The 24,941-nt window shown below is 42.3% G+C and overlaps 1 protein-coding gene across 2 annotated transcripts in view; it reads left to right on the top strand.

Moving 5' to 3' along the window:
* The window catches only part of LOC134337770 (myo-inositol 2-dehydrogenase-like), a 47,985-nt gene extending 29,168 nt beyond the window's left edge, over nt 1–18,817 (top strand). For both annotated transcript variants that reach the window (XM_063033002.1, XM_063033001.1), the window contains exons 4-9: nt 1,776–1,884; nt 4,302–4,429; nt 6,794–6,901; nt 12,490–12,608; nt 16,397–16,553; nt 17,596–18,817. In XM_063033002.1, coding sequence (XP_062889072.1) covers nt 1,776–1,884; nt 4,302–4,429; nt 6,794–6,901; nt 12,490–12,608; nt 16,397–16,553; nt 17,596–17,744 — 770 coding nt within the window. In that variant the 3' untranslated portion in view covers nt 17,745–18,817. The remainder of the gene's footprint in view (nt 1–1,775; nt 1,885–4,301; nt 4,430–6,793; nt 6,902–12,489; nt 12,609–16,396; nt 16,554–17,595) is intronic.
* The last annotated feature ends 6,124 nt before the right edge of the window (nt 18,818–24,941 follow it).

The raw sequence follows: 24,941 nt of genomic DNA, 5'->3' as shown, positions 1-24,941 counted from the left end.
GGGTCTCGACCCGAAACATCAACCATTCACTCTTCTGTAGTTGCTGCCTGGCCTGCTGAGTTCCTCCAGCGTTTTGTGTGTGTTGCTTTGGATCTCCAGCATCTGCAGATTAGCTTGCATTGGTGGGAATTGAGCCCCAGTTGCTGAATCTGTAATAATGTTACAGTGCCCCTCCAATGATATTGAAGATCTAATGCTTGACAGCTTGCTATCATGTTTAAGTGTGTGTTCATTGTCTGATATGGTTACGTCATCCAAATTTTGTATCATGCATTTTGCCAACTATATGTTGTCTCAGTTTATCCCAACCAGTGAAATAACAGTGGCTTCTGTAAACATCCTTGTGTCAGGAAGTTGGAAGCAGTTAGTCAGTTTCTCTAAATAACAAGTGACTGGATCCTGCTGGGATATTTTCTCTGGATTTTTCTTAAGGATAGTGATTCCCATTGGTGCTCTAAATCAGGGGCTCCATGCCATTAACTGAGGGGTCCATGACCCCAAGTTGGGAACCCCTGCTTTAGGTGGTGAAGCATTTGACCTTGTTCTAAAAGGTGACCAATTAAATGGGGTCAAGGAATAATTGCTGTCACCTTTGTGGCTGCAACGATATTGTCATGGAAGGGAGGAGGAATCAGTGGAATCGCATGTGGAAACAAACTGACAATTTGAATGGCACTCGTGTTTCATTCTTTGTGTTGAGTTACATTCTTTTACAATTAGTAAAGACAAAGCTAAATAGATTCATAAACTGAAATTACAAAAAAGTAACTGCATTGGATCAGTTTTTTTTTAAAGATGAATTATTCCGGTTTGTGCTGCTCATTGAATCGAAAAGTTATCTTCCCAATGTAGAAGTACACATCATATTTTGAAAATATTAAACTCAAGATGCTCCTGTCAGCTTAATTATCCTGTCACAAACAAACCAGAGTCTGCCAACTCCAGCTAGAGTCATTTGGTGCTTGCTTAACTAAATATTTACTTAATATTTGTTAGACTTAGTTGGCTTGAGCTGCATATTTATCTTTCATATTCTGGTGTAATAGGCTGAAAATGAAATGCTAGAAGTCTGAAATAAAAACGGGAAGTACTAGAATCACCCACCTGTTCACAGAGAGAATCCATGTAAAAAGAAACTGTAACAATCAACCATTTCAGGTCGAAGGCCCTCATTTTTCTGATTACAGTCTAAAACGGGATGAGAATCAGATTTAATATCACTGATATATGTTGTGATATTAGTCGTTTTGGGTCAGCATTACAATGCATTACAAAAATACTAAACTGCAATAAGAAATATACAAGATTGAATATGTAGCGCAAATAGAGAACAGTATTAGTGAGGCTGTGTTCATGGGTTCAATGTCTGTTCAGAAATCTGATGGCAGAGGGGAAGAAGCTGTTCCTAGAACATAGAGTGTGCATCTTCAAGCTCCTGTATCTCCTCTCTGATGGCAGCAATAATGGAAGGGCATGTAAACTGCGTGACGAGGGTCCTTAATGATGGATGCTGCCTTTTTCAGGCATCGTCTTTTGAAGATGTCCTCGATGCTGGGGAGGCTGGTGCTCATGATGGAGCTGGCTGAGTTGCAAACCTCCGCAGCTTTTTCCGATCCTGTGCAGTGATCCATCCATATCAGACAATGATGCAACCAGATAGAACAAATAATCTTCTTCAAAATATTTACCTAGCCTCTGCCAAAATACCAAATAAAAATTGTTTTTCCTTGTATCTGGTACTTTGGGATGAATCAATTATTCTCTTTATGTTCCAGGTAAAGGAGTATTTTGTGAAAAGTTACTGAGTTTAGACAAACATGTTGCTGAATCATGCTTTGATGAAGCTGCAAGAGTTGGGAAACCTCTGGTCTGTGGACTGTATAAGTGAGTAGAATCTTCTGGGTGGAATTAGAGGGCCTGAGTTGACAATATTACATTGGGCAATACACACAAAATGCTGGAGGAACTTAGCAGGCTTGGCAATTTCAGCCTGAAATGTTGACTGCTATTTTTTCCCATAGATGCTGCCTGCCTGAGTTCCTCCAGCATTTTGTGTGTGTTGCTCGAATTTCCAGCGTCTGCAGATTTTCTCGTGTGTAAATATTACATCGGTCCATATTTTGCATTTCTGTCAAGAGTAAATGTATTATTTGATATGGCACAGACTAAGAAGGCTTTGTGTTTGAACACCTGTCTCTGTTGCTATTTCATCTCAGCTGGTTGAAGAGAGTGGGAAAGTGAGATCAGCCAAGAGTCGCTGATTCTGTCCACATCTGGGAGTTGTTTGCCTTTGAATTTAAGGAAAAGGTTCATCCAAAACATTTGTGTGGACTTGAGTGTTACCTTGCAATACTTTGCTCACACTTGCCGAATGGATTCATCTACAAGGAACACACACAAAAAATGCTGGTGGAACGCAGCAGGCCAGGCAGCATCTATAGGAAGAAGTACAGTCGACGTTTTGGGCCGGGACCCTTCGTCAGTACTAACTGAAAGAAGAGCTAGTAAGAGATTTGAGAGGGGGAGGGGGAGATCCGAAATGACAGGAGGGGAAGGGATGGCGCTGAGAGCTGGACAGGTGATTGACAAAAGGGATATGAGAGGATCATGGGACAGGAGGCCCAGGGAGAAGGAAAAGGGGGAGGGGGGAAAACCCAGAGGATGGGCAAGGGGTATAGTCAGAGGGACAGAGAAGACAGGAGAGGAGGGGTGGATCTAAGAGCTGGAAAGTTGATTGGCAAAAGGGATACCAGGCTGGAGAAGGGAAGAGGGTCATGGGATGGGAAGCCTGGGGAGAGAGAGAGAAGCAGGGAGGGGAGCCTGGAGGGTGGAGAGCAGTCAAGGAGTTATAGTGAGAGGGACAGAGGGAGAAAAAAGAGGGGGGGGGGGGAAGAGATAAATAAATAAATAAGGGATGGAGTGTGAAGGGGGGAGGGGCATTAACGGAAGTTGGAGAAGTCAATATTCACACCATCAGGTTGGAGGCTACCCAGACGGAATTTAAGGTGTTGTTCCTCCAACCTGAGTGTGGCTTCATCTTGACAGTAGAGGAGGCCGTGGATAGACATGCCAGAATGGGAATGAGAGGTGGAATTAAAATGTGTGGCCACTGGGAGATCTTGCTTTCTCTGGCGGACAGAGCGCAGGTGTTCAGCAAAGTGGTCTCCCAGCCTATGTCGGGTCTCGCCAATATATAGAAGGCCACACCGGGAGCAACGGACGCAGTATATCACCCCAGCCGACTCAGGAGACCGTTTCGCTGAACACCTACATTCTGTCTGCCAGAGAAAGCAAGATCTCCCAGTGGCCACACATTTTAATTCCACATCCCATTCCCATTCTGATATGTCTATCCACGACCTCCTCTACTGTCAAAATGAAGCCACACTCAGGTTGGAGGAACAATACCTTATATTCCGTCTGGGTAGCCTTCAACCTGATGGCATGAATATTGACTTCTCTAACTTCTGTTAACGCCCCTCCTCCCCTTCACACCCCATCCCTTATTTATTTAATATATTTTTTTATTTCCCTTTTTTTCCTCTCTTTTTTCTCCTTCTGTCCCTCTCACTATAACTCCTTGCCTGCTCTCCACCGTCCGGGCGCCCTTCCCCAACTTCCCTCTCTCCCCAGGCTTCCTGTCCCATGATCCTCTCCCTTCTCCAGTCTGGTATCCCTTTTGCCAATCAACTTTCCAGCTCTTAGATCCACCCTTCCCCTCCTGTCTTCTATCATTTGGGATCTCCCCCTCCCCCTCCTACTTTCAAATCTCTTACTATCTTACTTCTTTCAGTTAGTCCTGACGAAGGGTCCCGGCTGGAAAGGTCGATTGTATCTCTTCCTATAGATGCTGCCTGGTCTGCTGCGTTCACCAGCATTTTTTGTGTGTGTTGCTTGAATTTCCAGCATCTGCAGATTTCCTCGTGTCTTCATCTACAAGGAACTGGAAGTGACCAGTTAGCTGAGCCACTATGTCATTTGACAAATATTTTGGATGGAGTTGGGAGAAAATTAAAAATAAAGATAGCAAAGGGTCAAAATACAGTATGTTTTCCATAGTGAACCCATGAGTTCAGACTCAGAATGCCATCATCTGGGGAATCAGATTCCCAAGATTGTGTTGATCATTGTTCACATTGGGATTTTTGGAAATACGAAATCTATTATTCACAATATCCAAACTTGAACAATGATTCTCTAATGCCAGGGTAAATTTCTTTTGCTATAGGTATCTATTACATTTCACAATAAAACAAAATGCTGCTGATTAATGTATTTGACCATTTTCTGTCTCTGTGCAGGCGTTTCGATCCTGCTGTACAGTTCTTATACAAAAAGGTTCACAACAAGGCTCTGGGAAGAGTTCAGCGAATTGTTAGTGTCAGTAAGACCTACCCTTCTCCGCCTCTGAGCTACATTAAGAAGACAGGTATGACCGAATAGCATCTTGTGATGTGAAAATTAGGTTAACTTTATTTGCATTGAAAATAAATTAAGTTGGTTTGGAGAATCAAGTTGATTCTGAAACAAAAAGTTGGAAATAAAAAGAAAAAGTAGTAGAAACAGAGGGAGTGTGTCAACATTTAAAAAGAAACTTGTAAAATCAAACTACTGCCACGATGGAAATTTGAAATAAGACACAAAAGAAATCTCCAAATACTCAGTATATCAGATAGTGCCTGAAGCGAGGAAAAACATGGTTAACATTTACAAATTGGTGAACCGAAAGCAGAGATTTGGTAAAGGTGTCTTCATTTCATTTCAGGTAGAATATTTTGCCCGTTATTACAGAAATCATGCCTTTGTAACTTTCATTGCACTGTTCTGTTACATCATCATTTCACTCCAATGAATTAGAATATTGTATGTAAAAAGCAATTATAACAGTTCAGCTGCATATTCCAGATGTCAAATAAGTGTTATTCATGAGATTTGTGGACACAATTCCACCTTGATGAATAATTGCAGATACCCAAGGTTGTGAGGTAATCTTCATTTTTATTTTTATTTTTATTTTTATTTTTTATTGAGATACGAAGCAGAATAGGCCCTTCCAGCCCTTCAAGTCACACTCCAGCAATCCCCTGATTTAATCCTAGCTTAATAACGAAACAATTTACAGTGACCAATTAATCTACCAAATGGTGTGTCTTTGGACTGTGGGAGGAAACTGGAGTACTGGGAGGAAACCCTTGCATTCACAGGGAGAACATACCAACTCTTTACAGGCAGTGGTGGGAAATGAACCCAGGTAGTCCATACAGTAAAATGTTGTGCTAACCACGACACTACCATGATAACCTATTGACCATTATTAGAATGTAACTAAGTATGTCCCTGGACCTCTCAGCTTGACAGAACTGATAATCATCTAAATTTTGTTAAAATCCTATTGCTTTGGTCCAAGTTGACTGCAGTGAAGGAGCTAAAAATTTTAATATTGTAGTCATTGTGTCCTTTGTTTCTCCCAAGCCCAACTTAATAAACTATCCTTTGAAAAATGGTCATTTTATACTTTTCTTGATTGGTTGAAAGTTTATTGGGCCCACGTAATTGAAATTTGTTGAAGTTGAGCCGATTGTGAATAACATGACAGTACCTGCCTGACCTTCTCATTCTATGGCAACTAAAATTATCCTTGTCTACCGACTACTTTAGTCTGACGTGCAATGTCCATCCATGTCCCTCATGTTTCTCAGCTTGCTACAAGGTTGTGCCTGCCAGACTTGCTCTGTCATTGGTAACCACGATTTACCGTGATCACTAGTGATTTTTATCTTGTGCTCTCTATCAAAGTCTTTATTAGCTTGCTGCTCGGTATGGTTGAGTCATCATTAAAGCTGACAAAACACTGAGATTTCTAGGATCCTTGTAAGTTTGTTTCCAGCTAAAAATAGGACAGGAAACATTCAGTCTCAGTCTTGCAGGTGTCCTAACATACAGCCTGTGGTTCAGTGTTGCAACAGTATAGTGTTTCATAGTGTTTATAAATAGCTAATTACCTCAGTAGATTTGGAAATAATGTGTACAGGCTTTGAAAATCCCTGTAATGCAGATTGAGTGAGCCTGAAGAGCTTCTCTTAAATTCACAATACTGAGCAATAAAATAAAATAAAATTGGTGAGTAATGAAAAGTGAGAGCTATTGCCTTTGCATTTTGTGGAATAACTTACTATACCTTCAGAGGGAGCTGGGTGGATAAACAAATTATAAACCATTAACTAGTGATCTCTTGGACAATACTTCTGAGCAATTCAGTGGTGATTTCCTCCCCCTTAGCAACTTGGCCTCTCAAGGCTACAAGGCTGAAGGAGTTGATGAAGAGTTTACTCTTGATATAGATTTAGAAAAGGCTTATTGAGCATGATTCTTCTTAAACATGTCATAGGTTCAGACTGGGCGCTATGGTAACGTTGCAGTTAGTACAACACTATGGCAGCGCAGGGCATTCGGAGTTTGAAATTCAAATCCAGCGCTGTCTTTAAGGAGTTTGTACGTTCTCCCTGTGGCCAAGTTGCTTTTGTCTGGGTGCTGTGGTTTCTGCCCATGGAAGTACCGGTTAGTAGGTTAATTGGTCATTGTAAATTGTGCTGTGATTAGGTTAGGGTTAATAAGTGGATTGCTGGGTGATTTTCTCATTGGGCTGCAAGGGCCTGTTCCATAAGTAAACGTGCTTTGTGATGTTTGTGACTCTCATGTTGAATGTTTACTGTCTAGAATTCAATTGCATTGTAATTCTTAATTATGCTGTTTCGTATATGCAAAATAGTCTGAAATATTCTCTTTCATACAGGTGGAATTTTCTACGATGGTGTGGTACATGACTTGGATGCTGTCTGTTGGATTCTTGGGGAAAATGCTCCAGATACCATATTCTCCTTAGGCCATGCCTTCTGTCAAGGTAGAATCAAAATGAAAATTGAGTTGATATTTGTAATAAAAATCATTTCTGCAGGTCACAATGATTAATAGATCTTAGTTGAAAACACCACACCTCTGTCTCTACCCAATTAGTGTCTGATTTAATATTGAATATGCCACTGGTGTGCATGAGAGTTTGGAGGATATGAAATTTCAAAAAACTGCACAAGCTGGAAATTTGAAATAAAAAGAGTAAATGCTGGAGAAACTGAGCCGCGTCTGTGGAAAGGAAAACAAAATGTTGCAAGTCAGAGATGCTGCCCCGTGTTAAGTTTTTTTATATAGCATTTTCTGTCTTTTACTGAACGTTTCCCTCTCTGTTCTCCATCTTGTGCATTCCCTTTCTCCCTCAGGTTAGGAAAGTAAACATTGTAGGTATATTTCTTATCACTTCTGTATTTTTGAAAATCCTACACTTTAAATTTGAGAATGTAGAATAGAAAAACCTGGTGGTGGAACTACATCTAGTGGTCACTTTATTAGGTTCACCTATACACTTGCTCGTTTACACAAATATCTAATCTGTCAATCATGTGGCAGCAACTCAATGCAGAAAAGCACGCAGATATGCTCAAGAGTTTCAGTTGTTCAGAGTTAGCAGTAATTGTAATCTAAGTGACTTTGACCATGGAATTATTCTTGGTGCCAGATGGGGTGGTTTGAGTATGTCAGAAGCCGCTACCCTCTGGTATTTTCATGCACAACAGTCTCTAAAGTTTACAGAGAATACAGAGGGGGAAAAAACCAAAAAGCATGCTGTGAGTGGCAGTTCTGTGGGCAAAAACACCTTGTTAATGAGACAGGTCAGAGGAGAATGACCAGACTGGTTGAAGCTGACAGTAACTCAAATAACCATGCATTACAACAGTGGTGTGCAGAAGAGCATCTTTGAATGCACACCACATTGAACCTCGAAGTGGATGGGCTACAGAAGTAGAAGACAATGCTCTCAATGGCCACTTTATTAGGTACAGGAGGTATGTGCATATTGAATTTAAGTCCTTTTATGACCAGTTTAATACATCGGCCTGAGGGGAGAAAATGAAGCCATCAGTTTGTCATTAAAAACTCACCAGTTTACCAATTCCTTTTCATGAAAATAAGCTTCATGGTCTCGACTGCATCTGGCTCACACATGCTTGATTTCAAAAGCCCTCTGAAGAACATGGAATAGGCAATAAATATTCATGGAACATGACAAACAAATGGAAGAAACTGACAATTTTTATGACATCTGAACCAAAAAAATGTTGGATGCTTTTGCAAGAATGTCATTTGCGTGTTATTTAGGACAGTATGCTAGTCCAAAATCTGGCCATCAGAAAAAAGATATTTTTATTTAATTTTCCATTAAGTTAAATTAAAATTGGACAAATTTCTCGTTATCTGTGGTACCCCACATTAATTATTGGCTGGGCATGGCTTGAATTCCCAAGGTCAATGCAACCCAGGCAGAATAACGAACTCTGCCATCCCTGTCCACATCAAGCATGATATGCTGTTTACTTGGTAAGTACAAAATAAATTGTCCTCTCCCCCCCCCCCCCAGGGTTTTATGTAAACATTGTTCTTCATTTGTCAAAATCAAAAATCTGGCACACTCTCACTCCCAAGAGGGCTGGATTTTGGACAAGAATCTTACGATCGAAATACAGCAATAATTTGATCCCCAACATAGAGAGATTATTTAATCAACCTGAATATATCTTGACACTAAACCAGTGATAGAAATAATGTGTGTTTATTTAGTACCTTCTATGAAGTTGCTGAAGTAGATTCAATCTGTTTTACTGAATAATGTCCTCAATATTATTTATTTATTTATTCTTTTTTGTGCAGTATTTAGAGTTTATCGTCTTTTGTTTGTTTGTAAGTCTTGTTTGTGCGTAATTTTTCATTGATTCTGTTGTATTTCTTTTTTCTATTGTGAATGCTTGCAAGAAAATGAGTCTCACGTATGTGGTAACAAAAATGTATTTTGACATTACATTAACTTCGAACTTTGAATAAGTCTTGCCACATGACCAAGGATAATTCCCTTCTCTTTGAAATAATGCTATGGGATCATTATATTCACATACAAGACTTTGGTTCAGCATCTTGTCCTGAAGATGCTGCCTCCCAACATCCAGCACCACCTCAGCATTGCAGTAAAGTTCCAGCATAGATTTACACAATACCCTCCCCCCCTCTTTTAACTTGCAATTTGAATCTGCAGTCAGTTATTCATGCAAGGGTGTTCTCACTTAAGCCACAGCAGATACCAACGTTTTGATTATGAAGCACGTAGTCCCCCTTTATTGTCATTTAGTAATGCATGCGTTAAGAAATGATACAATATTTCCTCTGGTGAGATATCACAAAACACAGGACAGACCAAGACTAAAAAACTGACAAAACCACATAATTATAACATATAGTTACAACAGTGCAACAATACCATAACTTGATGAAGAAGTCCATGAGCACAGTAAAGTTCAAAGTCTCTCAAATATCCCACATCTCACGCAGACGGGAGAAGGAAGAAAAACTGTCCCTGCCATGCTGACCACAATCCAACTCTGAGTCATCGGAAAACTTCGAGCTCTGATCAACTCTCCGACACGGAGTACTGAGCACCATCTCTGTCCGAACGACTCGACCTCCTTCTCGGTTGCCAAAAGCAGGCAAGGCCGGGGATTTTGAGGCCTACCCTCCGAAAGATTCCCGACCACGCAGTAACGACAGCAGCGAAACAAGCGTTTCAGAAATTTCTCCAGATGTTCGTCTGTGCTTTCATGTCCATTCTCCATCAAATTAGAATTGTCCACAGCCCCTATTTAATAGATATCATTTTTCACCGGAGGGCTGCGCATGCGCAGGCACGCCACTATCTTCTCCATTTTGATCAGATTATGTAATTAAATTGATGGAAGAATAAATATTAGACATATCATTGTGGAGAATGACCTGTGTTATTGATTGAAATAATACTTCGGGATCTTTTAAATCTATTTGTGAGAGCAGTTGTGATCTCATCTGAATAAAGGCGTAACTCCAGCCTGTACTCACTTGGGTTTAGAAGAATGAGGGGGATCTCATAGAAGCCTTGTTGAGTATTGAAAGGCCTAGATAGAGTGGACATACAGGGGATGTTTCCTCTAGTGGAGGGGTTTAGGACCAGAGGGCACAGCCTCAGAATGGAAGGGCATCCCTTTAGAACAGAGATGAAAAGTTTGTTTACCCAGAGGTTGGTGAATTTGGGGAATTCATTGCTACACATGCCTGTGGAGGCTGAGTCATTGGGTATATTCAAAGCGGAGGTTGGTCAGTTCTTGATTAGTTAGGATTATCGATTTTGTGTTCCTATTTCTGTACTGAATCACTGATAAATTAAACACTTGATCGAGCTGTTACTATTATTGAAGGACAGTGGCATTCCAGCCACTGGAAAGAGTTTGTACATTCTTCCCACGACCGTGTGGGTTTACTGTGGGTGTACTTGTTTCCTCGCACATCCCAGACATATGGGTTAGTAGGTTAATTGGGCCATAAGGGTCTGTTACTGTGCTGTATCTCTAAATAAAAATATTATGAGTTCATCACGAGACTATATCCAGCTGGTGCTTATTGGCTGGAATAAGTCCCCGGCACCTGACGGAATATTCCCCAGGCTGCTCCACGAGGCAAGGGAAGAGATTGCTGAGCCTCTGGCTAGGATCTTTATGTCCTCGTCCACAGGAATGGTACCGGAGGATTGGAAGGAGGCGAATGTTGTCCCCTTGTTCAAAAAAGGTCGTAGGGATAGTCCGGGTAATTATAGACCAGTGAGTCTTACGTCTGTGGTGGGAAAGCTGTTGGAAAAGATTCTTAGAGATAGGATCTCTGGGCATTTAGAGAATCATGGTCTAATCAGGGACAGTCAGCATGGCTGTGTGAAGGGCAAATCGTGTCTAACAAGACTGATAGAGTTCTTTGAGGAGGTGACCAGGCATATAGATGAGGGTAGTTCAGGGGATGTGATCTGTATGGATTTTAGTAAGGCATTTGACAAGTTTCCACAGGGTAGGCTTATTCAGAAAGTCAGAAGGCATGGGATCCAGGGAATTTTGGCCAGGTGGATTCAGAATTGGCTTGCCTGCAGAAGGCAGAGGGTCGTGGTGGAGGGGGTACATTCAGATTGGAGGATTGTGACTAGTGGTGTCCCACAAGGATCTGTTCTGGGACCTCTACTTTTCGTGATTTTTATTAACGACCTGGATGTGGGGGTAGAAGGGTGGGTTGGCAAGTTTGCAGACGACACAAAGGTTGATGGTGTAGAGGATCGTCAAAGATTGCAGAGAGACATTGATAGGATGCAGAAGTGGGCTGAGAAGTGGCAGATGGAGTTCAACCTGGAGAAGTGTGAAGTGGTACACTTTGGAAGGGCAAACTCCAAGGCAGAGTACAAAGTAAATGGCAGACTTGGTAGTGTGGAGGAGCAGAGGGATCTGGGGGTACCTGTCTACAGATCCCTGAAAGTTGCCTCACAGGTGGATAGGGTAGTTAAGAAAGCTTATGGGGTGTTAGCTTTCTTAAGTCGAGGGATAGAGTTTAAGTGTCGCGATGTAATGATGCAGCTCTATAAAACTCTGGTTAGGCCACACTTGGAGTACTGTGTCCAGTTCTGGTCGCCTCACTATAGGAAGGATGTGGAAGCGTTGGAAAGGGTACAGAGGAGATTTACCAGGATGCTGCCTGGTTTAGAGAGTATGCATTATGATCAGAGATTACGGGAGCTAGGGCTTTACTCTTTGGAGAGAAGGAGGATGAGGGGAGACATGATAGAGGTGTATAAGATAAGAGGAATAGATAGTGTGGAGAGCCAGCGCCTCTTCCCCAGGGCACCACTGCTCAATACAAGAGGACATGGCTTTAAGGTAAGGGGTGGGAAGTTCAAGCGGGATATTAGAGGAAGATTTTTTACTCAGAGAGTGGTTGGTGGGTGGAATGCACTGCCTGAGTCAATGGTGGAGGCAGATACACTAGTGAAGTTTAAGAGACTACTAGACAGGTATATGGAGGAATTTAAGGTGGGGGCTTATATGGGAGGCAGGGTTTGAGGATCAGCACAACATTGTGGGCTGAAGGGCCTGTACTGTGCTGTACTATTCTATGTTAATAAGGGTATGGAAAAATTGCCATGGGTTGAAGTTGACATCTTGTCCAACAGCCCTTGGATGTTGACTGCAGTGAGAAAGTGTTTTCAGGAGGAACAATGAGAATGCTGCTGGTAGTGGTTAAAATGAAATTACTGCACATTGCATTGGTTCTAAACTCAGACTGTGGATTTAGTGCATGATCCCTCAAATCCCTTATTGCATGAAGTTGCGACGTTTGCAGCATTTTCTTAAAGCTCCTCAGTGCATGTCTTGTCATGTGCACTGAATCTGCCACACCTGGTCAAGGAAAACGTTGAAACTAAATCATCCAACAACTCTGAGTTCTTACCAGGAAATAAATCAAAGCAACTATTTTATTTGAAGAAGGAGGAAAGTTGACTTTAATATGGTTTGTAAATTGTGACCCTCACCTATTCTCTATTGACAGAAATTGCAGCCCTTAAGGATGCTGATGCTGTCTCTGTTAGTATGAAATTTGCCAGTGGGGCAATAGTCACGCTTGATGTTAGTCAGCACTGTACACGGAACAGTGACCAGAGACTAGAGGTAAGTGTCTAGAGCACAACTCTGCATTCCCCTTTTTTAAAATCATCTCCTTTTCTATCAACTTTTATCTGTTTTCATAATCCCACTCTGAAGCCTCTGACTCCTACTGGGGTAAGTATTTTCCATAATGCCCATCTCCCCAATGTACTTTTGGCTTAATCAATTCTGTTGTTGGTCTAAGGTGACATTCTGATACTGGCATTAGAGGTGGGCTGTTGACAGTTTATGGGAAATCACGAGCAATCTCCTTCCAAAGTTTCAGGGTGTTTAGAATGGCTGATCTACTGCAATTTTTTTTTGAAATACAGTGGATTCTGGTTATTTGGGACACATCGGGACCAGTACATTTTTGGCCTAGTTAAGCGACAGTCCCAATTAGCCAAAGTTTCACGTAAATAGTTAAAAAGGTATTAAAAAAAGCTACTGTTTAGCTGAGTAACACATTATGTATTTAAATGAAAAACAAAACAAATTGGAATGCTATCAATACTATTACAGTACCATAAGACCGGGTATTAGTTCTTCGTCATTATTAACAGAGGAATTCATCCAGTTCACGCTGCCGTGTTCTTTTGATTGGGTGTCAATGAACAAAATCAGTGCAGACACCTAGTGTAGACAATGGATTGCCTTCACCCTCCAAATCTTCACTTTCATTGTAACATTTTTTTTTACTATATACTATTTTTTTGTTAAATATTGTAAGACCTGGAACACCTGTTGGTGAAGTGTCATCCCTACTATCTGCAATGGGAATTCACCTCGGTCATACTGACAGCGGTCTACATTCCCTCCCCCCCCCCCGGTGGACGTGGAGTGTGCTCTGAACATACTGTATGCCAACATCAGTGAACTTGAGACCAGGAATCCGGAGGCTTTGCTCATTACAGCCAGGGACTTTAACCAGGCCAACCTCAGAAAGGCGCTGCCAAAGTTATACCAACATGTCTCCTGCCCCACTAGAGGCCCGAATATACTTGACCACTGCTACACAGCAGTCAAGGATGCCTACCGTTCCGTCCCACGACCTCACTTCGGAAAATCGGACCATCAGGCTGTAGTCCTCATCCCGGCTTACAAACAGAAACTGAAGTGGGAGGTCACGGTGTCAAAAGTGGTGTCGTGTTGGACGGAGGAAATGGATGAGGTCCTCCGTGACTGCTTTGAATCGGTGGACTGGTTAGTATTCAAGGACTTGGCAGCTAACTTCGATGAGTATGCCTCAGCTGTCACGGACTTTATCTGGAAATGCACAAAGGACTGTGTGTCTGGCAGGACAATCCGGGTATTCCCTAACCGGAAACCTTGGATGAATTATGAGGTCAAGACCCTTTTGAAGGCTAGAGCTGCGGCTTTTAGGTCCGGGGATACCAGTTGCTACACAGAATCCAGGCGTGAACTCCAGAAAGCCATTAAGGGTGCTAAGAGGCAATATCGAACCAAATTGGAAGCCCAGGCTAACCACAGGGATGCTGGTAGACTATGGCAGCGTCTAAATGAGATCACTGGGTGCAAAGAAAAGGCTGGGAATATCAATAACTGTGGTGCTTCTCTTCCTGACGAACTTAATGTATTCTACCCAAGATTCGAACAGAAGAGGAGCGTCCCACTCCCTCTGGATGAACCGGACCTGGTGGCATCGAGATTCATTGTCACCGAGGAGGACGTTAGAAGGGCCTTCCTGAAGATAAATCCAAGGAAGGTGACGGGCCCAGATGGCGTCCTGGGACGGGTCCTCCGGGCCTGTGCAAGCGAGCTAGCTGGAGTGTTTGCTGACATCTTCAACTGCTCCTTGCTTCAGTCTAAGATCCCCTCATGTTTTAAGAAGGCAATGATAATCCCGGTGCCGAAGAAGAGCAAGGTGGCATGCCTGAATGACTATCAACCTGTGGCTGTGACATCAATTGCTCTGAAGTGCTTCGAGCGATTGGTTATGGCACACATCAACCACAGCCTACCAGTCAACCTCAATGCTTTGCAATTCGCCTACCGGAGCAACAGGTCAACAACAGATGCCATCTCTCTGGCCCTACATTCCTCCTTAGAATACCTGGAGAATAAAGATGCATACGTAAGGCTCCTTTTTATTGACTACAGCTCTGCCTTTAATACCAAATAGACAGATTCCTAAGCTCCAGAACCTGGGCCTTAGCACTCAGATCTGCAGCTGGATCTTCAACTTCCTCACAGACAGGACCCAGGCTGTAAAAATAGGGGACAAGCTCTCCTCTACAATCACTCTGAGCACTGGTGCCCCACAAGGCTGTGTACTCAGCCCCCTGCTGTATTCATTGTACACCCATGATTGTGTAGCCAAGTTTCCATCGAACTCAATATATAAGTTTGCTGATGACACCACAATTGTAGGCCGTATCTCGGGTAATGATGAGTTTGAGTACAGAGAAGAAATTAAGAACCTGGTGGCATGGTGCAAAGCCAATAGCCTATCCCTCAACGTTAGCAAGACGAAGGAATTGGTTGTTGACTTCAGAAGGAGTAGCGGACCACACGACCCCATTTACGTCGGTGGTGTGCAAGTGGAACAGGTCAAAAGCTTTAAGTTCCTCGGAGTCAATATCACAAATGACCTGACTTGGTCCAACCAAGCAGAGTCCACTGCCAAGAAGGCCCACCAGCACCTTTACTTCCTGTGAAAGCTAAAGAAATTTGGCCTGTCCCCTAAAACCCTCACTAATTTTTATAGATACACCGTAGAAAGCATTCTTCTAGGGTGCATCACAACCTGGTATGGAAGTTGTCCTGTCCAAGACCGGAAGAAGCTGCAGAAGATCATGAACACAGCCCAGCATATCACACAAACCAATCTTTCGTCCTTGGACTCACTTTACACCACACGCTGTTGGAGCAGTGCTGCCAGGATAACCAAGGACATGACCCACCCAGCCAACACACTTTTCGTCCCTCTTCCCTCCAGGAGAAGGCTCAGGAGCTTGAAGACTCGCATGGCCAAATCTGGGAACAGCTGCTTTCCAACTGTGATAAGACTGCTGAACGGATCCTGACCCGGATCTGGTCCGTACCCTCCAAATATTCGGACCTGCCTCTCGGTTTTTTTGCACTGCCTTTTCTATTTTCTATTTATGATTTATAACTTAAATTTTTAATATTTACTATCGATTTGTACTCCAGGGAGCGTGAAGCACAGAATCAAATATTGCTGTGATGATTGTACGCTCTAGTGTCAATTGTTTGGCGACAATAAAGTATAAAGTATACATTCAAGATGATTGTTGATACCTTCAAGTTCTTTGTAGTTTCTAACTTGTTGAAACAGTGGAATTGTTTCATTTTGACTCCTGGCTGTTTTTGGCATCCCCAAGCTTGAACACTTGAAACCACAGTGAGGAAAGCTGTTCTGAATTGTCTCCCTGCCAACTATCAGTGCCAAAAATCACAATTTTTTGAACAGAAACACACACAACTGACATTATTTAAAAACTGTTCGTTCTAAGCACAGCATTTTATTTAATGGCTACACAATTACACTCGACTAACACTATTTAGAAACTGTTTGTTAATAGTCTCCTGCCCCAGTTAAGCGGCATAATGTCCCAAATAAATGAAGGGGATCCTGGCTATTTTTTTTGAATATTTTTTTTAAGAGTTGTCCCAAGTAAGCGACTGCCCCAGTTAACTGATGGCCCACTGTACTGAATCCACTGTACTGTCTAGTAGTGAATTTCTCTTTGTTGCGGAAAGTACTAGTAGTACGGAGCATGTTCAAGTATTGTGTACTTTCCACACTTTTTGTTCCTGAATCCTTTAAGGTTCATGGGTCAGAAGGAACACTAAAGATGGACAATCAAAATGCACTGGGAATAACTGAACAGGGCACACCCAGGCCAGTGTGCTCCCAACTGCATAATGAGCGATATAGGGATGCTTACAGAGAGCTGCTGAAACACTTCCTCAAGACGCTAAAAGGTTAGTAAAAAGGGGGAGATATTGCAGATAATTCAGATCAAAGTTTCCATTTTGGTGTTTTAGAACATTCGTGCTGGAGTGTGGCTGTAATAGGGTTGGTGCTGACTCGATCGCCATTTGTGGAAACTGGTGTTAAATGTCAGTTTGGTTTCGTTTGTCATATCAAGCTACGCAGTAGGACTTACGCATATGATCAAGGCAGGTATTCAGAGGATTTGCTTACTTTTTTAGAGGTATGTTTGAGGTTTAAGACTATGATTTAAATGAATGATATTCTAATTCATTTTCAAAGAAGCTAAAGAATTCTGCGTGGGTAACAGTCATTAAGTAGATTAACTCATCAGTCATCTCACTGAGGGAACTTCTAAGACTAAAATGTTCTTTATTTTTGTGAAAAGAACAGTGAGTACAATATAGCATGCAATTGATTTTGAAGCTCTTAAAGTTTCCTTGTGATGCGAGAAATGTTGTGTAATATACCTGATTTTTAAAAAAAAATTCTTGCTATTCTCATCACCCCATCCCACCCTCCCCACCCTTGATTCATAAACTTTGCTCCTCTATCCTCGTAATTGTTGAGTCTTACAAAGATGTAATGTTAGGGAATGAAAGTTTTTTTTGAAGGGCAGGGAAGCGATAGAGCTGAGTTTTGTGCCCCCATTCCAGATTTTCAGGTCGATCACGAATCTCCTTTAAATGCATTATCAAAATCTCCAGTTGCTGCATTGAGCACAAGCATCCTACAGTCTAGGGAATGCTGAATCCGTTGCCCTTGGTTGGAATAATTGTCCTGGGTGACATAATTAATCCCACTACGTCAGTCATATGTTCCTCGATGCTCACTATTTAAATTCCCACATTAAGAATAGGTGCTGTTTTCATCTTTGGGATTGTGCCCATTTACCTATTAAATTAAATACCATTGGGAGAGAAAGAAAACCTTGAGTCTCCATAATGCCCTTCACATCCCCCTGGATATTCCAACATTTTTAGAGGCAGCACTTTGTCAGTTTTGAGTAATTTTCTGTTCTTTCTCCCTCAGGGAAGGAGCAGCCCTTTATCACAAAAGAGAACTTCCTGTGGACGATTCAGGTTGCTGCGGCTGCGGAGCAGTCTTGGAGGAACGGTTCGGCAGTGGACCTGCGGAATGAACCTATTGACGGCACTGTTATTAAAACTGAGGTTCCCTGATAAAGAGATGTGAGGACCATGCTTAATCACAAAAGGTGACAATGACTTGTCAGGGCGTACAGAGGAAATGATCGGAGAGCAGAGAGCTGTTCTGCATACTACTAGTCCTCTTGGACAGAAGACAGATACCTATAAAGGAAGAATTTTATTCTAAGTAGGGTTAGAGTGGTAGCAAATATACTCATCTGGTAAGTGGAGGGTTTGGGGGTGGGTGGCAAGAGTAAATTAACCCATTGTGTGGTACAGTTCTGTCACACCCTCCTGAGAATCTGATGCTGTACCAACAATCAGCACTTGGCAGAGACTAATGTTGTGAATGGTTCAGAGGTCAGAATCCTCCCTGCAAAAATGTCTGCAAGTATCTGGCATTGGAACTGATAAAATAAAAAAAATGGTTTCTGCCTCCCTTCTTACTCCTCAAACTGTATACCACTTGTCCGTTTCATGTGCAATCCACAGCTGTTGTTCAGTCTGCTGTTAGCTATAAAGGTGTCGAACTCTCGAATGACATGGGCAAAGCACTCAGTTAGATCTGATGAAGGTGAGGCTCTCCTGGTAGTGTATCAGGAGTCTGAAGACTTGGCCTAAGTATCTACTTTTTAGAGTACCTAGAGGTGTGATAAAAGTTTACTATCTATGAACTGGAAGAACTTGTCCATTTGATTTCATGGCTCGTTGACCATGGTCAGCACCAGTATGTATAACCAATGTGGCGCAGGTTGCACATGGATTTCTTGTTTGCTGTCTTCTACATGAAATAAATGTTTGATTCTTTATTACAATCAGTTAATTGCATTGAATTCAATTATGTTTAATGTGTGTTGTAGTTTCAAATAAGTAATTTATTTAGAAAAATGTGCTTTTATATTTGCAATAATTGGACAATTTAGAATTGCTTATAAATATCATACTTGCTGGATCCATTTTGTTAGTGAGGAAGCAACAAGGTAGAGATCAGGTGATGGACAGTTTGAAATTTGCCCCTTTTGTAATAGAATAGTTAATTTTATTTTTAAAAAATGTAAACATTTTAATGGATGTAATTATGTGCACTGTATTATCTCTTGTTTTTGACAGCCACACTTATGTGAAATGCATATACTTTCACTGTTTTGTGAATGCATTGAGTATTAATTTCACCCCTTGTGTTAGATCATCATTCATACAGTTCATTGGGTACAAGACGGGAAGAGAGAAGTCCTGTTTTCTAGCCAAGGGAACAACATCTCAAATTTCTGTTCACATGCATAAACACTGACTGCACATAAGCATTTAACCTTAACAAAGCAGAATCTCTGATTGACAAAAGCAAGATGAAGAAGTTGATCCACAGCACATTACAGAGCTGCTTTGAATTTTCACTCTAGTGTGTGTGTGTAACAAATGAAGCAAGGAAGGAAATTGTGAAGGCCTTGAGTACAAATTTTCCAATGCAGTCTGGCTATTGGAGTTTTGCCAGAAGAATGGAGAACTGTTGACACTGTACCATTCTTTAACAAGTAAAATAAGGCAAGATCGTGGTGGGAAAATCCACAGGTAATTCCTGGAAACTCATGTGATTGTTTTTTTCTTTGAGGGAGGTCACAAGGAACGTCAATGAGGGAAGTATGTTTGATCCAGTCCACATGAATTTTGTGAAAGCTTTTGACAAGATCCTAGGTGGAAGGTCAAAAAGTTAAAAAAAAGCCCACCAAAGGCAAATTGGATCCAAATTAGTTCATTGGCAGGAAGCAGAGGGTAATAATTGATGGATACTTTTGGAACAAGTAAGGTTCCACAACATTCAGGATTTGGTCCCCACATCTTCCAAACCCATGACCACTACCATCTAGAAGGACATGAAAAGCAGATACCTGGGAATACCACCACTTGGAAATCCCCCTTCAAGACGCTCATCATCCTGACTTAGAAACATGTCTGCGTTCCTTCATTGTCGCTGGGTCAAAATCATGGAATCCCCTCCCTAACAGCGCTGTGGGTGTACCCACACCTCAGGGACTGCAGCGGTTCAAGAAGGCAGCTCATCACCACCTTCTCAAGGGCAACTAGGGATGGGCAACAAATGCTGGCTTAGCTGGCGACGCCCACGTCCCGTAATGAATTTTTTAAAAAAACTTTTGTAATGGTAATAATTTAGTCTATAGAAAGCATGATAAAACTTTGGCAGATGGCACGGAACTTGACTGTGTAGATAACTGAGGAATGCATAGATTGTCAGATGGATACATTCTGGCAAGGGGAGAGGAATACAGTGGGGAGATGCAAAAATTGGGAGGATTTTCAGGGCTGTGAAGGAATAAAGTGATCTTGTAGCAAGTGTGCACAGATTCTTAAAGATAGTCAAACTGGTCATTTAGATGGTTAAAGAGGCAGATGGGATACCATTCTTTATTAGTAAATGGGGAAAATGGTGATCATCCAAATTCTGAGCCAAATCCGACCAAAGCTGAGCTAGAACATACACTCAGTGGCCTCTTTATTAGGTACACCTGCACACCTCATAAATCAAAATATCTAATTAGCCAATCATGTGGCAGCAAGTCAGTGCATAAAAACCATGCAAATGTGGTCAAGAGGTTCAGTTGTTAATGAGGAAGAAATGCGACCCAAGTGACTTTGACCGTGGAATGATTGTTGATGCCTGAGAGGATACTGAGAATGTCAAAAGCTGCTGATCTGGGATTTTCGCACTTTGGAGTTTGCAGAGAATGCACAACAAGTTAAGCCTTGAAGCAGCAGAAGACCATAAATGTACACTCAGTGGCCACGGTGCATATTTCCAGCATTTACTTTTAGGACCCTTTTGCACTGTACCTGGTTTACACAGTAACATGGACTGTGGGATCAAAGGATATTGGAAATGGTGAGGGTAGAGTGCCATGGGAGAGGCATCAGGGGCAGTGGTGTGGGTGCAGACACACACTGCCCTGAAACACCAGGCAAGGTCATTTGATTCCAAACAATTGGTTTATTGATTCTTATAGAATGTCTCTCTGGTGCTTCCCATTTACTTAGTCCCTCTTTTTTCTCAGTGAAATTGCTTTCAAGCAAACATGGTGTTCCACTTCAATTGCACTTTCAGAAGTCTTGCACAGTAGAGTGGAAATAGATGCCAGCAAAATTTAGCAGCAGCCTCCCATGTGCAATTTTTCTGGATTGCTCTTAACTAAAATCCAGACAAATACACCTCCTGAGATGCCTGGTTGAAAACAAACATCAGCCAACACTTGACCACACCTTTGGATCTCCAGTTGTGTTGGGCATTAGTATCTTCAGTGTTGCGTGAGCTAATCTTCCGCTCTATCTCCTCAAGCAACAACAAAATGTATAAATACGGGCACCAGTCAGCCCAACACATCCATGGTGTTCACTATGTACATCACAGCACTTAAAAACTCATCAAGGTATCTTTTTAAGTGTGTTGAGGACTTAGGCCTCTACCACGCTTATTGAGTTTCTAACTCCTAGCATACTCTGGATGAAAACATTTTCTTCCATTCTGATTACTTTAAATCTGTTTTTATTTTATCTCTAATGTTAATATTGATAGGTCCTTTCTATTTACACTAGTCAGCTCATTTTTAGATTTTAGATTATGAGAACACTCAGTCCTCTTTTATTGTCATTTAGAAATGCATGTATGCATTAAGAAATTATACAATGTTTCTCTGGAGTGATAGCACAGAAAACAGGACAGACCAAAGACTAACACTGACAAAACCACATAATTATAACATATAGTTACAGCAGTGCAAAGCACTACCATAATTTGATGAAGAACAAACTGTGGGCACAGTAAAAAAAAAGTCTCAAAGTCCCTGAGTCAATCGACTCCCGAGTCCCCGATAGTGGTGGCAAAAGGGAGAAACTCCCTGCCATAAACTTCCAGGCACCGTCAACTTGCCAATGCCTTGGAAACAGCTGACACTGAGTCTGTCCATCCAAAAACTTCGAGCCTCCGATACAGCCTCCCGAGTGCCTTTGACCTAGCCCCGGCGGCTGAAAGAAGCAAAGCCGAGGATTTGGGGCCTTCTGCTCCAGAGATTCTGGTTACCACACAGTGGCAGCAAAGTGGGCATTTCAGAGGTTTTCCAGATGTTCCTCAGTACTCTCACGTCCGTCTCCATCAAATCAGAATTGTGCATGGTCCCCTACTTGACAGATTACAGATATCATTCACCCAGGAGTCCGCGGGCACTGCCGTCGTGCTGCCATCTTCTCCTCCTCCTTTATGTACATCAATTAAAAACCTCCCACGCCAAAGAAGCTTATCTGATTTTCCTTTACTGAAACAATTTTCCAGCAACTTGTTGTTCTCCGTGCCTTGTGACCTTTGCCATTTCTTTAGCGTTTTTTTTTTACGAGGCCAAGTTGCTCGCTCGATACTCAACCCAGCTCAGATGGAAAGCATGCAATGAACTGGCCGGATTTGAACCCAGGACCACTCACCTCAAAGTCCGGTGCAGATGCCACGACACCACTGGCCGGCTGAATTTTCCAGCTGGCATGCTTGCGATTCTCGACTGTACTCTCACCAGTGCAAACTCCACTTGCTGCTTGAAGATATCCAGCCCCTGACTCTCCATTCTCTCACACCACTGTGATAAAAACATCTATCTTGCAGTCTGCAGAGGGAGAAGGGAAACTCGGAAGTGTCAGTATTACAGTTGAACAAAGGGAACTATGGTGCTAAGAGGGAGGAGCTGGCCAAAGTTCAGTGGAACAATACCCTAGCAGGGATGACAGTGGAATGGCAATGGCAAGTGTTTCTGGGAATAATGCGGAAGGTGCAGGATCAGTTCATTCCAAAGGGGAAGAAAGATCCTAAGGGAAGTAAGGGGTGGCCGTGGCTGACAAGGGAAGTAATGGACAGTATAAAAATAAAAGAGAAGAAGTATAACTTAGCAAATATGAGTGGGAAGCCAGAGGATTGGAAAACTTTTAAAGAGCAACAGAAGGTAACTAAAAAGGCAATACGCGGAGAAAAAATGAGGTACGAAGGTAAATAGCCAAGGATATAAAGGAGGATAGTAAAAGCTGCTTTAGGTATGTGAAAAGGAAAAAAAAATAGTTAAGACCAAAATTGGGCCCTTGAAGACAGAAGCGGGTGAATTTATTATGGGGAACAAGGAAATGGCAGATAAGTTGAACAGGTACTTTGTGTCTTCCCTAGTGAAGACAGATCCAATCTCCCAGATGTAATAGTGGCCAAAGGACCTAGGGTAACGGATGAATTGAAGGAAATTTACATTAGGCAGGAAATGGTGTTGGATAGGCTGGTGGGTCTGAAGGCTGATAAGTCCCCGGGACCTGATGGTCTGCATCCCAGGGTACTTAAGGAGGTGGCTTTAGAAATCCTGGATGCATTGGTAATCATTTTCCAATGTTCTATAGATTCAGGATCAGTTCCTGTGGATTGGAGGGTGTCTAATGTTGTCCCTCTCTTCAAGAAGGGAGGAAGAGAGAAAACAGGGAATTATAGACTGGTTAGCCTGACGTCAGTGGTGGGAAAGATGCTGGAGTCAATTATAAAAGATGAAATTACGGCACATCTGGATAGCAGTAATAGGATCGGTCCGAGTCAGCATGGATTTACGAAGGGGAAATCATGCTTGACTAATCTGGAATTTTTTGAGGATGTAACTTGAAAATGGACAAGGGAGAACCAGTGGATGTAGTGTACCTGGACTTTCAGAAAGCCTTTGATAAAGTCCCACATAGGAGATTAGTGGGCAAAATTAGGGCACATGGTATTGGGGCAGAGTACTGACATGGATTGAAAATTGGCTGGCTGACAGAAAACAAAGAGTAGCGATTAACGGGTTCCTTTCAGAATGGCAGGCAGTGACCAGTGGGGTACCACAGGGTTCAGTGCTGGGACCGCAGCTGTTTACAGTATATATTAACAAATTAGATGAGGGAATTAAAAGTAACATTAGCAAATTTGCCGATGACACAAAGCTGGGTGGCAGTGTGAAATATGAGGAGGATGTTATGAGAATACAGGGTGACTTGGACAGGCTGGGTGAGTGGGCAGATGCATGGTAGATGCAGTTTAATGTGGATAAATGTGAGGTTATCCACTTTGGTGGTAAGAACGGGAAGGCACATTATTATCTAAATGGAGTCAAGTTAGGAAAAGGGGAAGCACAACGAGGTCTAGGTGTTCTTGTACATCAGTCACTGAAAGCAAGCATGCAAGTACAGCAGGCAGTGAAGAAAGCTAATGGCATGCTGGCCTTCATAACAAGGGGAATTGAGTATAAGAGCAAAGAGGTCCTTCTGCAGCTATACAGGGCCCTGGTGAGACCACACCTGGAGTACTGTGTGCAGTTTTGGTCTCCAAATTTGAGGAAGGACATTCTTGCTATTGAGGGAGTGCAGTGTAGGTTCACAAGGTTAATTCCCGGGATGGCGGGTCTGTCATATGTCGAAAGATTGGAGCAACTGGGCTTGTATACTCTGGAATTTAGAAGGCTGAGAGGGGATCTTATTGAAACATATAAGATTATTAAGAGATTGGACACGCTGGAGGCAGGAAGCATGTTCCCGCTGATGGGCGAGTCCAGAACCAGAGGCCACAGTTTAAGAATAAGGGGAAGGCCATTTAGAACGGAGTTGAGGAAAATCTTTTTCACCCAGAGAGTGGTGGATATATGGAATGCTCTGCCCCAGAAGGCTGTGGAGGCCAAGTCTCTGGATGGTTTCAAAAAAGAGATGGATAGAGCTCTTAAAGATAGCGGAATCAAAGGTTATGCGGATAAGGCAGGAACTGGATACTGACTGTGGATGATCAGCCGTGATCACAGTGAATGGCGGTGCTGGCTCAAAGGGCCGAATGGCCTACTCCTGCACTTATTGTCTATTGTCTATAAATGGTAAATTTTTCTATGTGGACCTGAGGAGCGACTGTGCCGTCAAAAGCTAGTGAGCATCACAGCTGAAGTCACTTCCACTTCTCCTGCTGCTGCCACCGCGCCCCCCCCCCCACCTTTCCTCCTCCTCTTTAACCAACCTGGATTACTGGGTAATAATGAAGAACTGTGACCACTTGACACATTTGTTTCCACTGGTTTTATCTAATCCAGGGTTATGTTTGCAATGATCTGATCAAGGTAGAACCTGGAAACCTATTTATTATAGGCTTCCACATTCAGTGGCCAGTTTAAGTACTGCCTGTAAACGTGGCTGAGTGTC

This window comes from Mobula hypostoma, chromosome 25 (genome assembly GCF_963921235.1).
Source record: "Mobula hypostoma chromosome 25, sMobHyp1.1, whole genome shotgun sequence".
Classification (NCBI taxonomy): domain Eukaryota; kingdom Metazoa; phylum Chordata; class Chondrichthyes; order Myliobatiformes; family Myliobatidae; genus Mobula; species Mobula hypostoma.
This window is presented reverse-complemented; position numbering and strand designations above follow the sequence as displayed.